The sequence below is a fragment of the Dermochelys coriacea genome, chromosome 26, assembly GCF_009764565.3.
Source record: "Dermochelys coriacea isolate rDerCor1 chromosome 26, rDerCor1.pri.v4, whole genome shotgun sequence".
Lineage (NCBI taxonomy): Eukaryota > Metazoa > Chordata > Testudines > Dermochelyidae > Dermochelys > Dermochelys coriacea.
Window position 1 is genome coordinate 12,861,716 of NC_050093.1, and position 15,105 is coordinate 12,876,820.

At 45.6% G+C, this 15,105-nt stretch overlaps 1 protein-coding gene across 9 annotated transcripts in view; it reads left to right on the top strand.

Moving 5' to 3' along the window:
• SLC4A5 (solute carrier family 4 member 5) overlaps positions 1 to 15,105 on the top strand; it is a 126,299-nt gene that overhangs the window by 78,228 nt on the left and 32,966 nt on the right. For all 9 annotated transcript variants that reach the window (XM_043503200.1, XM_038384613.2, XM_043503194.1 and 6 more), the window contains 6 exons: positions 252 to 339; positions 974 to 1,128; positions 3,783 to 3,941; positions 5,025 to 5,199; positions 6,014 to 6,147; positions 7,229 to 7,500. In XM_043503200.1, the coding sequence (XP_043359135.1) occupies positions 252 to 339; positions 974 to 1,128; positions 3,783 to 3,941; positions 5,025 to 5,199; positions 6,014 to 6,147; positions 7,229 to 7,500 (983 nt within the window). The remainder of the gene's footprint in view (positions 1 to 251; positions 340 to 973; positions 1,129 to 3,782; positions 3,942 to 5,024; positions 5,200 to 6,013; positions 6,148 to 7,228; positions 7,501 to 15,105) is intronic.

Sequence of the window (15,105 nt, forward strand, 5' to 3'; positions counted from 1 at the left end):
CTTCTATGATTCTATCTTGGGCCATTGAGCCCAGTCCCCTGCTATTGCAGGTAACCTTGTCATATAACCCAGCTCATAACTTTATCAAGCTCCATCTTGAAATGAGTTAGATTGATTGTTTGCCACCACTGCTCCTATTGGAATAGTTACCAAATACCTTTAGACCAGATCCTGCATACTGTCAAAAGTTGTAATTTAAACCACACAGTGCAAAGATGGCCATTAGCTCATGAGTTCTGTTCTTTTACCAGGTTCCTTTTTATTCTCCTGGGTCCTTCAGGAAAGGCAAAATCCTACAATGAAATCGGCCGAGCTATCGCTACCCTCATGGTCGATGATGTAAGTAAATCTGACTGCAGAGCCCTGCTCCTGTAGCATTCCCTTCACGTACACTACGTCCAGGCAGTCCATACATTTACGGGATTTCCCAGAGGTGAAATGAGACGTCCCATCAGAGCTCCAGGACCAGAATGAAAACCGTAAGACTATTTTGGCAGGTGCTGTAAAAATCTGTGCAATTCCATGGAAGTCAATGGAGATACATCAGCTGAGGGATCTGCCCATAGGAATAAAGTTAAAATATTGGTTTGTGTGTATGTATACGCGTGCCCATCCACTGCTGTCCTCCCTTGGATAGAATCCGTTCAGCTGTGTGTCATAGGTTCCATATTGCCAACACTTAGGAAAGATTCTTCTTTCGTTCAGATGACAGGGAACTGGGCTTTTAGAGCAGGAGGGTCTAAGTTCTATCCCAGTGAGTGTGTGAAATTCCAGTATGCAGCACAGATTCATTCAGATATTATTCACAAGCACAGATGTTCACACTAGCAATGAGCGAGCCACAATCCGTGGTCCAAAATCTCTGTGATCTAGAAAGCATTTTAGATGAAGCCTGACGCTTCTTCTAGCAGAATTGGTTCTTCCATCTCTCCCACTGCCTAGCTAACAGTTTGCCTGCTCTGTGTATTTCCAGCTTTTCAGTGATGTGGCCTACAAGGCCAGGGACCGAGATGACCTGATTGCAGGAATAGATGAGTTTCTGGATGAAGTCATTGTCCTCCCACCAGGGGAGTGGGATCCAAACATTAGAATAGAGCCACCCAAAAAAGTACCTTCTGCTGAGAAGAGGTAGGTGGTGTTAATTGCAGTGCAGTTGAATAGTGCACTGGACTGGGACTCGGGAGACCAGGGTTCTGTTCCTGGCTCTGCTACTGGGTAATCTTAGGCAACTCCGTGTGCCTCAATTTTCCCATCTATAAAATGGGGATTATGTTACTGATCCCCTTTGTAAAGCACTTTGAAATCTATGGATTAAAAAGCACTCTATAAAAGCTAAGTATTATTATTAGCAGCATAATGAACTTGATTCTGTGCATAGTCACAGTGGTGTAAATAAAGTCCATGGAATTACACTGATGTAAAACCAGCACAACCAGTGGAGCAGCATCAGACTCAATGAGCTGTAGCTGAGCTGAATTTTGGGTAACAAAGCCAATGAAACGGATTAAATGTGGCAATTCATTAGCAGAATTTGTATTAGCCTGGCCATTACTAGCATTCAGCCTCTGTGTTTAGGAACTCGGCACTATCCCTTTTTAGACAAATGTAAACATAGCTACTATGAGGAATCTTTAAGGAATCTGCCCTGTATAATATTTTCTGTGACTCAATGCAAAGTTACTTAAGTACCATCTCTTCTTTCAAGCCAAGATGCAAGCATTGCACTCAGATGCTAAAGTAATCTGTGAGCATGTAACCCTCTAAACTGGGGGGTACAAATTATGTAGGGATCCATCCGTCTCTTGTGCCAGGGCCAGAACGCTCTGGAACAACCTTCCAGCGCTTTTGCTGCATGGAGGACCTCATTTTGCGAGGACAAAATACGCTAAAGATTGCGACATGCTCCCTTACTGTGGCATAAGATAGAAAGATTCCATAGCGCTTTTTGGAGTTGCCAAACTCAAGCGTTTTTATTTGCCTTCCGGGTTTTGAGCTTTTTAGGGTGGCATCTGCACAGCGAGCAGCGGCCCGTGGCAGCAAGCCTCCGAGCGCGCGTCTACAGATCCAGGCTCGTGCTAAAAATAGCCATGCAGAGATTTGGTCTCGGGCTACAGATCGGGCTTTGAAGCCAACAGAGGGAGCGTAGCTCTTTTTAGAACCTTAGCAGGAGCCCCATGAGTCTGTAGCGCCAGGCTCTGAGACTCGCCGCTCTGGAGCGCTGCTCACTGTGTAGACACACCCTTAGAGGTCACATTTTCAAGTTTTTCTCTGCAACCAGTTTCTCTGGAAACTTACTTTTTTAAGTAAAAGCTAGCTCATCCCCTGCCTCCAGCAGCTGGCACTTTAAGGAGAAAAATACCAACTTTCTCAAGACTTATAGGACAATCACAGGCTGTGGAGAGTTGTTTTTTGGGGCAAGAGAAATGCTAGATCCAAATGACACCTTACCGAAATATATCCCACTCCTGGCTACAGTATGCTCCGTTTTTCGTGATGCATAATCCAATAACTAAAGATCGATTATCTCGCAGTGTGTGCACATGACTTAAACTGGAGTATGTGTGAGTTTTTCTCTCCTATTGGTAGGAAAAACTCCAGGAACAGAGAAGGTGGGTGGAGAGTTGAACTAATTTTCTAACTGCACCTCCTGGGTAACCCCCCCCCGTGGCCAGGTTTTGCCCAAGAGCAGCATGTCGGGTGTTAGTGAAGAGAATGCTGGGGGCTGGGTTAGACCTCTGTCCCTCATGGAAAGCATTTTTTTAATGTTTCATATTTTTTTTAAATGGTTTTCTCAAGGAAATCCAAATGTGGGCTTTGCGATTCTTCAATATGCACCATTCCTCACCTCTTGTGTTGCACCATTCCTCACCTCTGGCAGTTGTTGCAATGTGGCTGGCCGTGTTACAATGGCTGCTTGTGGGTAAATGGAAGCGATTTCTATACGTATCATCTATAAGCCTCTAAGGTGACTGTGAGGCTTGTGAAGGTTCCATGTAAATGGATAAATAACAATAAGCTAATGATCTATGCCATTAAAGGAAATAACAGGCACCTGGTAGCTGGTATAAAACTCAAGGCTCCTACACCACCCTCGGCTTTTGTGTAGACTAGACCAGGTTGTGCAAGAATCTGTCTGCCTCACCCACAATCACAGGTTCAGGTCATTCTGTACTTCACTCTGCAATAAATGGGCAGAGCCCTCCAGTGTGGCCTAGAGTCCAGAGCACTGGAGTGTGTGTGCGGGGGGGGGGGGGCGTCTGGGGGAGCACTGGAAGGCTGGGGTCCATTTCTGGCTCTGCCACTGGTGTGTTGGGTGACCTTGGCCAAGTTGCTGTGCCTCAGTTTCTCCATCTGTAAAATGGAGATGATACCGTGCAGTGCTTTGAGATGAGATAAAACATGCTCTAGGAGAGCTAGGTGTTTTTACTTATTATTGGAAGCCCTAGATTATCCTAAACGCAAATCCAACCAAAAATCAAAATGCTGCTCCAGACACAACTGTGCTAAAGGGAGGCCCTAAAGGGGGCTCTTGGGAGTCAAGACTCCTGGAAGTCCTGATTCTCTGTGTGACCTTGGAGAAGTTGCTTCACCTCCATGTGCCTCAATTATCCCCGTCTACAAAGGGGAATTAGGAATTAGTTGGGGATTGGCCCTGCTTTGAGCAGGGGGTTGGACTAGATGACCTCCTGCTGGTTGTGAAGTGCTTTGAGCCCTTCCTCAGGAGAGGGGAGATGCTGCTGAAGCGCTGTTGTTCCCGTCATGGCCCCCAGTGTCTCTCTCAGGAAATCCGTGTTCTCGCTGAACGAAGCAGGGCAGATGAACGGCACTGCAGGAGGAGCTGCAGGAGGGGGCGGCAGTGGTGGAGGGGGCGGCAGTGGCAGTGATGACGGAGAAATGCCAGCTGTGCATGAAGTTGGAGAAGAGCTTGTCTGGACGGGCAGGTAAGCAAAGCCTCAGCCCCTGAAACCTTGTGCAATGCACCGACGAGAGCGCCGGATGGTGACAGCCTGGGTCCTGTGCTTCGGGGCAATATGCTGTCAGCCCTCTCCAACAACCTCCTCCACCTTCTGGCCTCGCATATTCCCTTCCCCTTCAAGGATAAATGACATTTCCCACCCCACCCCAGATACAAGCACCTCTGCTCCCCTCCCAGCACACTCCCCAACGCCCCCACTGGTGATAATGGTCCTAGTCCTCCCCTCCCAAATGGCCCCCCCAAACGTCCATGAGGCCTCAGTCATGCTTTGATTTACACAGATCCTTACAAAAGTGAAGGCCAGCACTGATGGGTGTTGGTGCAAAAGTGCCTTTGAGTGTACAAAATGGGGAGTTGCCCACCCAACGTCTCACATGCATGCACAATTGCTTATGCTTGCAGCTGAACGCCAAGAAGCAAAATTTGCTTGACCTAGTCTCCTGGCTAAATGCTGCCAGGAAAAGTAGGAGCAAGTGTCAGGCTAGATTCCACCTTGGGGTCGGCACGTGCCACAGAAACATCCGTGCCTCAGAACGCAATCCCTGATGCGTACGGATGGCATGGGGCTCGTTGGTTGCTTGTGCCCTCCTCATCCGTTTGTTGCACTCACCTCTTCTCTCATACTTAAAGTATGTCTGCATTGCAATCACAGGGTGTGTTTGCAGCTTGCGTAGCCAAACTTAGCGAGCTTTAATCTAGCTAGCAAAGCAACTGGAACAAGAGAGCTGCAGCAAAACCTGCTCCAGTACCCAGTACTCCAAGCCCACCTGGAACTGTGGGTATTACTTGTGAGGCTAGCCCACTAAAGCTTGATTAAAGCTAGTCTCAAGTAGGTCTGCATAAACTGCAGTCACCCCCTGCTATCGCACACCCTCGTGAACTCTTCGGGACAGGGCCGCATCCTTGTTATGCATTTATACAATACCTAGTGCAGTGGGGTCCCGAGCCCAGGCACTACGACACTGCAAATAATAATCCTAAATTGCCTAGTTCCACTGAGAGCTCACAGGATTGCCACACCTGGGCCCCTTCTGCATGTCTCCCCCAGGTTTTGCGGCGGCCTGTATTTGGATATCAAGAGGAAACTGCCCTGGTTCCCCAGTGATTTCTATGAAGGCTTTCATATCCAGTCTATCTCCGCCATCCTCTTCATTTACCTGGGCTGCATCACAAATGCCATAACATTTGGGGGGCTGCTTGGTGATGCTACAGACAACTACCAGGTAAACCAAAGAGCTGCCCGGGGAGTTCTCCTCCTTCTCCAAAGGATTATTAGAGCTGGACCCCAGCTGGAAAGTTTGGCCTTAGATGCCCCAATGTTTGCAGGGTGGTTTTTGTTGGCACATACCTTAGCTGTGCTGCATGGTGAGACATTGCAGCTCCTGCCCCTTGATAACACATGCGGCAGATAACCAGCTGCTGTGAATCCTGCTATAACCCGTATGCAGCAGGTCAGGTTCCTTTGGAGCTGCAGCCAGTTCTCCTCCTTAATGTGGTAGGTAAATATCCCTGCCCTGTTGCTGTCAGAGATTTCCACCCCACTCCACCCCCCACTGGTGCACCTCCATGGCACAGGGCATGACTGCCATGGTATGAAAAGTCGTTCCTAGCTAAGACTTGGACATAGCCGTCACTCAGCCTGAGGCGGAGTCTTGGAGTCTGCAATCCCTCAAACTGCCACATCTGAGCCCCACAGATACCTCACAGTGCGACACGTCTGTAATGAAATCGCTGCTTCTGCTAGCGTTTTTCCTGCCTATATGTTGCACGGCACCTGTGCTAAGTGCGGTAATTCACCGACACCCATTCAACTTGGTATCTGCCCCAAACCGCTGACACGGGTCTTGAGGGATGGAGGGGGGATTCTTGCACTGCCTGATTCCAGTGAGACGCAGGCCGGGAAGAAAGTGCAGGAGAACTGCCGTGAGTGTGTTCTGCAGCCACGCTCTGTGATTAGACCTCCCCTCGGCACGACTCCTCTAGTGCAACCCAGTGCATGTGTCTGACCTTCTCCCCACGTTGTTTCTCTTCCCAAAGGGGGTCATGGAGAGCTTCCTCGGCACGGCGATGGCCGGCTCCCTGTTCTGCTTCTTTGCCGGGCAGCCACTCATTATCCTGAGCAGCACAGGGCCCATCCTCATCTTCGAAAAGCTACTCTTCGACTTCAGCAAGTAGGTGGAGCTCACTCAGAATCGCGGCCCTCAGAGCCAAAGTGGGGAGCGGGGCACAAGAGCAGGGCAGGTTCAGAGTCATGGTTGAGGCCTACATACCGTCCGTCTAGCCATGTCATTATGGCTGTGGGCAGCGCTCCAGGTGGGTCTACCATAGAGAAGAAGCCTAAAGAGCCTTCTCTACAGCTCTGCGGGTCTCCCAGTGAGAACAGTTTGAAGCAGGTGCTCAGGAGACCACTAGCAGAGCGAGTGGGGAAGGGAACACAGCTGCCCCTCCTCTGCTTTTAGCAGAGGGAGCTTCCCCCATCGTCTCCCTAACTTCTCCACAGTTCTCTCTACTCTTCGGCGGATGCTGGGGGAGCTCCCCCAGTGGGTTTGCTTACTGGGGCAGGGCATCGGCAATCAGCCCAGTCATTGGCCGTCTCAGCCCAGTGGCCGAAGACTGGATGGGCCATGGAGACTGAGCTACCTCTGATCCCCCCTTGTCAGTGGCAGCTGCTGTGCTGGTTAGGGGAACATTGGCAGGGTAGAGTGAGGAAACTCATGCCACACCTGTCCTGTGGATGACTCTCTTGATCTCTTCTTGGAGCAGAGACCCTGTCTGGGGTTCTCTGCTTGGTGTCCCCTACTGGGGTTCTTCTATTGCACCTTTGAATCCATCCCCATCCCTGTACCTCAGAGTTAGAGAGGAAGGATGGGGCAGTGGTTAGGGCACTAGACTGGGACTTTGGAGGCCTACGTTCAATTCCCGGCTCTGCCACAGACTATTCATGTGACCTTGGGCAAGTCGTATAGTCTCTGTGCTTCAGTTCCCCTTCTGAGTTGGGGATACCAGCACTGCCCTCTTTCACAGGTGTGTTGCAAGGATGGAAATGGAGGCCATATAAGTACACAGACTCTGATTTCTTTTTCCAGGAGAGTGGCCATTATTATTGGGGTCAAAGGAGCCCTCTGGGGAGGGCTCTTCCTTTCACTGGAGATCAGATATGGTGACACTTTCCATGAGCCCTCAGTTCCCGTATCTCTCTTTCCTGAGCAGGGCTGTCATTTTGTTCTGACCTTCTGTTGTGCACAATTCCAGAGGTAACGGCATAGACTACATGGAGTTCCGCCTGTGGATCGGCTTACATTCTGCCCTGCAGTGCCTTATCCTGGTGGCTACAGACGCCAGCTTCATTATAAAGTACATCACACGCTTCACTGAGGAGGGGTTCTCCACCCTCATCAGCTTTATATTCATCTATGATGCTATCAAGAAGATGATCGGAGCCTTTAAGTATTACCCTATCAATGCAGACTTCAAACCAGACTACGTGACCATGTACAAATGCGAGTGCATTGCTCCTGACCCAGGTGAGTACAAGTCCTATTCCCTGTTGAGAATTTCACTGTGAAATTGCCAATTGTTTGAACCGCGCAGCTGTCATGCTGAGGTCCAGTTCTTGAGAGAGAGTGTTGCACAGCTTCCTGATTGGTCCTTGCAAATTGTGGAGGGGCAGGTAGCCTTTGCTGCATGAGCTTCATTTGGTGATTTACTCCAGCAGCTTGTTTTAAATGGAAGCAGTGCTGCCTAGTTGTTAGAACACTGGACTGGAACTTGGGAGACCTTGATTCTCTTCCCAGTTCTGTCACTGGCCTGCTGGGTGACCTTGGGCAAGTATCTGTGCCTCAGTTTCCCCAACTGTAAAATGTGGGAGGGGAATGATACTGACCTGCTTTGTAAAGTGCTTTGAGATCTCCTGACAATATGATTATTAAATCTTGGCCAGCTGCACTTTCAAAGGACATTCCTGGATACGAGTTTCGCACCCCCACGATAGAGAGGTTATGATGGCTATACCGGTGTACCTGTGGGCACAGTACCTCTGGTTACCCAGACCAGTGCTCCCAAAAGGGAGCAAAAACAAATTTTAAACAAAAGCATCATCTCTTTGGCAGGCCATCCCATCCCCGGTCACTGAGATAGTGCAGCAAAATACCTCCTCTATAGATGACCAGACGTAAAACCATAGGAATCAGAGATGGAGAAGACTTGTTAGATCCAACTTCCAGACAATACTGGATTGTTCCCGAGAGTATATTCTTGAATGGTTTTATCATCTCCAGTTTTAAGTGTGTTCAGTGACAGGACTTCCGTGGGATATTCACTAGGTTTCCACAACCCTTTTGACTGGTTCACCCTTTGGTCCTTTTCTAGAAATGCATCTGTGTAGGAGTTGGGGGTGGGGTTTTTTGTTCTGATTTTAACAGCTACATACGGTATTGCGCTGATTTCTACCACAGCAAAGATAAAAAGGGATAGGGCAATTAAAGCAAAACAACATTGGGTGAGAGGAAAACTAACTTTTTTCCAGAGCCAAGATGTACCCATTTTCTGCCAATGGCTGTATTGAAGAAGGCTGTAATTCAGGCTCATTTATATCACACCAAAACCAACCAAATAGCTTTTTATTTTTATTTAATACTCAATATTCGTATTTGCGCTTGGAAGTTAATTTCCAAATTATCCAGAATTCAGATTGCGGCTTCTGAGTAGTGTAAAAGTACTTGTAGCACTCAGAAGGGAACAGAGTCATTTATTGTAATGTTATCAGGAAATGTTTTCCCTCAAAATTGCTGATTTATTTAAGGGGAGAAAAATGCTCTTGGAGATTTTAAAATCACTATGGAAGGAGAAGGTAGAAAGGTACGACAACATAACACGCTCTGGAAACAGAAATGTAGAAATAAGCACTGGCCTGCAAAATAATCTCCATAGACATCTATCTGATTGCACCTCATTACACGTTAGATGCTTATCTGATGTGCTAGAAGTAACATGTCACTTTTTTTTTCTTGACTCGTGGTTATCAGCGATGGGCATTTGTGCTACTAACCAACCACAACACTGTGTGTAGTGTCACCTCCAGCTCAGATACCATGGTGATGAGCACAGTTACAGATACCTAGACAGATCATATTGCATCGTCTCATTGTGACACAGTGGGTACGTCTACACGGCAGCCTGGTATGTGATTTGCAGCTCCTGTACGTGTACCTCTGGACTAGCTGTATTCTAGCTAGATCTGCGAAGCTTCTGGGTACATACACATTAGTGCAGTCCGCATCACTATTTTTTAGCAAGCTTTTTAGGTCACATGTTGACATATCATCCTGACATGAGGACACTGGGTTGTGAGATTTCAGAGTAGCAGTCGTGTTAGTCTGTATCCGCAAAAAGAAAGGAGTACTTGTGGCGCCTTAGAGACTAACAAATTTGTTTGAGCATAAGCTTTTGTGAGCAACAGCTCACTTCATCAGATGCATGCAGTGGAAAATACAGTGGGGAGATTTTATATACTCTGAGAACATGAAACAATGGGTGTTACCATACAGACTGTAACGAGAGTAATCAGGCTGTACCGTGATGTCACGATTTCACTTGTGAAACTGTGGACTGTGTCACCAGCCTTATGCGTGTTTTCTTTTTCTTCTTATGAAGAGTGTCAGTGTGTTGACATGTTAATTGACCATAATTGTAACAACCTTGCAGCCATTCAGCTCCAAACTAAGGGCTTGACCCGGCAAGGGCTGAGCACTTGGGCCTGATCCAGTGAAAGTCTTAAAATGCACTTAAAGTTAAGCACACAAGTAGCCTGACAGAAGTCGTCAATGAAACTATGCAGATGTTTAAAGTTAAGCACATGTTTAAGAGTTCTGCTGAATTCAGCTAGAATGCTTGATAGAGGCTTAAATCGATATAGGACTCTCCACTCACATTCCACATATCTGGAGATTCTTAGGGACTATATTTGTTTCCTCTCAAGCTAAGCAGGCAGAAACATGCTACTGACTGCTGCAAGTTCTTCCTGGGTTGTTTTGGTCTGGAAGCATCTCTACGTTTTTTCACCAACGGTTCATTCAGGGCTAACCTATATTACCGCATTACGTCGTCCCAGCTGCGTCACTGGAGCACATCTGGCAAAGATGCACCGTGGCAACCGGAAAGTTCTCTCCTGTCGACAACATTATTTCACCTCCATGAGAGGGGGAAGCTATGTCCGCAGGAGAGAGTCTCTCGCCGACGTAGCGTGGCGTGGACGCCGCTGTAAGTCGACTTGCGTCGCTCAGAGGGGTGGCTTTTTCACACGCCTGAGCGACATAACTTACATCGACTTAAGCGGTAGTGGAGACAAGCCCTCAGCGAAGACAAGAAAAGTTCATGGACTCTTGGAATTCTTCAGTGGTGTCATTATTGTGTTTTCTCGTGTTGACAGCACCCTGCTCTGCATTACAGTAGCTGTTTTGCTTTGTGGTTAAGGCCCTATGGTCATCCTGCCAAAGCTGTCTTGCTGAAACTTCAGTTTGCACCTTTGTGCTGACTGTAGAAAAAAGTAATATCCCATCTCGAAATCTGTCCGCAGTGAAATGCATCACTGAGCATTTGTGCACAGTTTGGTTCGTTTGGTCCTTTGCCATCTTTACTCTTGTAAAATCATAGAAACTAGTGACTTTGATTTCCGTATCCTCAGCCAGTGCAGGCTTGTTTCCTACAGTGTGTTCTCAAATGTCTTGGCCAAAGCTGGTAAACGGGTCTGATCTGAATATTAAATCTGCTGAGCAGTAAATGCTGCCACTGAAGCATTTAGCTGGCTTTGCTCGTGTTTAAATATTGGTTTGTTGAAGTTTTTTCCTGCCTCAGTAGCAAGTAACCTTTCAGAAAGACCTGCTGTCAGCATAAGCACTCTTCCTCTTTTTTGTAGGAACATAAGAATGCCCATTTACCAGACAGAACAATTGTCCATCGACCCAGGTCTCTAACATCCTATGTCTAGCATCCTTTACTAGATGCTTCAGAGGAAATTGAAAAATTGCTGGTCAGGTACACAATTGCATTCAGTCCAGTTCTGCAGAAACACGCTGGATTGTCTCCTTGCCAGGCAGTAATCAGTGGTGTTCTGTTCTCACTTGATTCATGTGTATCCTTTTTTCAGTGGTATAATGCAGCAGTGTGCTTTGAAGTACCAGTGTGCCATTGGAACTTGGTGCAGTGGTTAGAGCAGGGAACTCTGAGCTAGGACTTTTGGGTCCTATTCTTAGCTCTGCCACGGAAGCGCTGTGTGTGCATGGGCGCATTACTCAGTTTACCTAATGAAACACTGGCACTTCAAGGGTCATATTCTTGGTGCACGGGCATCACTGGAGCTATGTTTCTCCATGATATACATGATGCATCAGGTAGTCAAGGCAGCTAGTGAGAGGGGGCAAGGGAAATTTCCACAATATATATTAAAGGCCGAGTAGAACAGTAATACAATGGCAGGTTCCAGGAACGCGCACAGGAATGCAGGGATCTGCAGGTGCATGAAGATGCAGAATTATTTCTGATGACTCATTTTGGCAGATGGGATCCTGTTAGTTCCCACTTACAGTATTAGAGGGGCAAAAAGAACTAGGGCCTGAGACAGAGTGTGGTCCTCTAGGGTAAAAACTATAGGAACAACCCTACAGAAAGCTTAAGAGATTTATGATTGGTTGCTATAAGATAACAGTAAAGGCAGACTTCAGGAAGTGGAGGAGGTAAGTTTGGACCAGGTCTGGGATGTGCATGTCCTGTTTGCAGCAGAGTGGGAACTTGGCCTACGGGCAATTTCCGTTTGCTACCTTGCAGACCCGTACCTTCACTTTCTCTAAACGGGGACAGAAAACAGTAGCTTTTTTCTTTTTGAAAAACAAACAAAATATTTTCTCTGACTTGGAATTTACAGTTTAATCTGATTGGAAACATGTTCCTGTTAACATGCAATTGGTGAGGTCACCTCGGTGATATGTACAGTGCCATCCTGAAAGATGCACGTCAAAATGTTGCCTGCTGGTGTCTGCCAGTAATTCTCCGGCAGAACACTGAGTATCTGACACAACCATATGGAATGCAGATGGAGAGACAGAGGAAGCTAGAGAAGGCAACCAGCCCCCTTATAAGTCTATGTCCTTCCGCTGATTTAGGAATAACATACTACATGGTTTGGGCTACTGGCTCCTATTGCTGAGCTATAGTTCTCTGAGAAACATATATATGACTATATGTATTTTTACTGCCAATTCCAAGTCCTGCTAGCTACTACAGTTAGTGCAACCACTAGGTCACATACCATTTCCAGTTTCTTCCCTTCAGAATCATCCATCCGGACTGTTTGGAAAATTTTCCATCTGAACTTTTGTCTAATGGAAAACTGGATTTTTTTGACCCAAAAATGAACATTTTACCAGAAAGTGCCTATGTTTCTTGAAAAATTTCAATTTCTCATTAGAAAACTAAAATCTTAACAAACAAAAAAAATTTTCAAATTTTTTGGCCAAAATTTTATTCGTTTTCAGTTGCCAAAAACTGGGGGGAAATCAGGGTTTTTTAATGAAAAGTCAGAATTTTCTGCAGGGAAAACCCCTTCATTTTCCAACCAGCTCTTTCATGCATATCTCAGTGAATTCCCTTCCTGTTTTGGAGAAACTGTCAAATATTTTAAAGCAAAAGTTTGGATTTTGTTTGGAAGAACCACAACTAATATGATAAGAAAGATTTTCAGGACACTTACATTTCAAGGAAAACAGGAGGAATGTGCATTGACTCCCTCCCCCTCATTTTTAAAATATCATCATCCTACAGTTTTACAAACTCAAACATAAATCATCATCCTAGTACAAATGAGACAGAAAGTGAAACTTAATATAAATACACTGGAACTGAGCAGTCTAGTTTCACTGAATTGAATCCATGCAAATAAAATTTGTGAATAATGAAAAGTAAATTCATTTTTTATATTCCTGTTTTAATCACATATCACAAGAGATTTTTTTAGAATATATTAATTTAATCTTGAAAGTGCCTCTTAAATTTCAGTCTGCATAAATGGTTAGTTTATTTAGCTCTTTTTTGCAGTGAAAATTGAGTTATTCCTGAGATTGAAAAATCGTCTGTCTTTGCAAAAAAAAAGTTGCCTATTTGTTTGGCAGGAAAACCAAGCCTCTTAAACTGGCTTAGAAATTCTAACTTTTTTCTTTTCCAGGTCTATTTTTAATCACTTTTCTTAAACCTTCCCACATTTTAAAACTCTGACTAGAGAGGCTGCAATTTCTTGCTGTCAGAGGATCAAATTCTGTTCTTGGTGAAGTCACTGCATATCTGGAGTCACTCTGCAGACTTCAGTGGAGTTATTCTCATTTCAACTGATGTAAGCACCTGATGCTGTAGAAGCCTGCGGTGGTGCAGGATCAGGCCCTCCCAGAGAGCAGAATTTGATTCTTTGAGTCGTCTTTTCTGAAACAGCACTTCCCACTCAGTGGCCACAGGTCTGCTAGCTTGTTAATAATAGTGGGGTCTGAAAAAGTGCTTCTCCTCCCTGGGCACAGTCTGGGTGACCTTGTGAAGCATTAAATATAAAAAAGGGAAATCTGAAGAGAGGGCCCTGTTTTTGTCTGTCTGGTGCAATGCAGAGGGAGAAAAGAACCATTTCAAAAAAGAAATGGACTATCATGTGTGCAAAGTTACCACAAATATATTCCCAAAACAATGGTGAACTTTTCCAGTTTGATTAAATGTTGCATATACACGCAACTTTCTGCACAAATTTGCTAACACTTTCTTTCCATACATTGCTGAGCAATACCCAAATGGAAGGCATCTGTAGACAGAGGCAACAGCCGTGGAAGCTGAAATCCCCTAGTGAGCCAAAGGACAGATGTGGCAGTGCAGGCTTCCCCCGTGTAATCCCGGAGATATCGCTCGGTTCTGACTAGGAAAAACTCCAAGCATGGAGTTACATTGGTTTAAAATTCGTGTGAGAACAGAATCAGGCCCTTCATCTCTAGGGATGATTTGCTAGCATAGTCTCCATGGCTCATTTGACCTCTGAGATGGCCCATCTATTACAACCAGTTGTAATGGTGGGTTAGTGGGTTCCCACAAACTGCTCTGAGACCCGCACATTTCACATGCGTTTCCTGTGAACACCATCTGGGATCCAGGTTTGAACTAGAGGGAACTAAATCAACTCGTCTGATTTCTGAGGACATTAGCACAAAATAATGTTTTTTTGGCTTCATCATCATCATCATCTTTTTAGCAGGATGGTCTCCTGTAGTAATAGCTTCCTTTGAACCCAAACCCATATAGGGGTGTAGTGACAGGTGAACTATACAGAAGTGCGTGGGAGTCACAGGGCACTTTCTGCCTTTGGACTGTCTAAACAACATGATCTTGCCCACGGAGACTGAATTACTCTCACACCTAGCAGCAGTCCCTTCAGGACAGAGTTTGAAGCATGTTGGCCAAGTCTGTGTGAACAGCTAACCTTCTTTTCATCCATGCGGTATCTGTTCTGTGGACAAAGGATTTCAGTCTCCAGAGCTGTCAAGCTGGCATCTTTTTACCATCACTGAGTTAATTTAAAAATAAAATGTATTTTAAGTAACTTAAATCTGAGCTGAGCAAATCAAAACCACACGTATCTCCTTTGTTACATGCAAACCCCGAAGTTCACATGGAAACCCCATTCTCCGCTAGAAGTTTTTCTATGCTGTAAACCCTCAATCTCCTCCCAACAGCAGCAACACTTAAACGTGATCTTTCACCCGGGTTGCTCTGGGCATCTAATAAGTGGTCCAGATTTGGACATTTCACTCTTCCAGATATTGAGAGTGTGTTAATCTCCTTTTGGTCCTTTTATTTATTTTGTTAGTTCTGATTTTTAACTATTATAACTGATTTGTACCATATTTGTCTCTGCTGCACACATCTATTTGGCTGCTTTCAATCTCAAGTGAGTATCACTTTATAAATATTAAAATTTAATATTTGATACTCTTACCCTTTTGTTTTATTTTTTTAATGTCTCCTACTTTTATCTCAAGTCCAATATATTCATTTGTGTAAAGCACTTTTATGGGCCTTCTCAGAAAAATACAGCCAATGCTACAGTATTC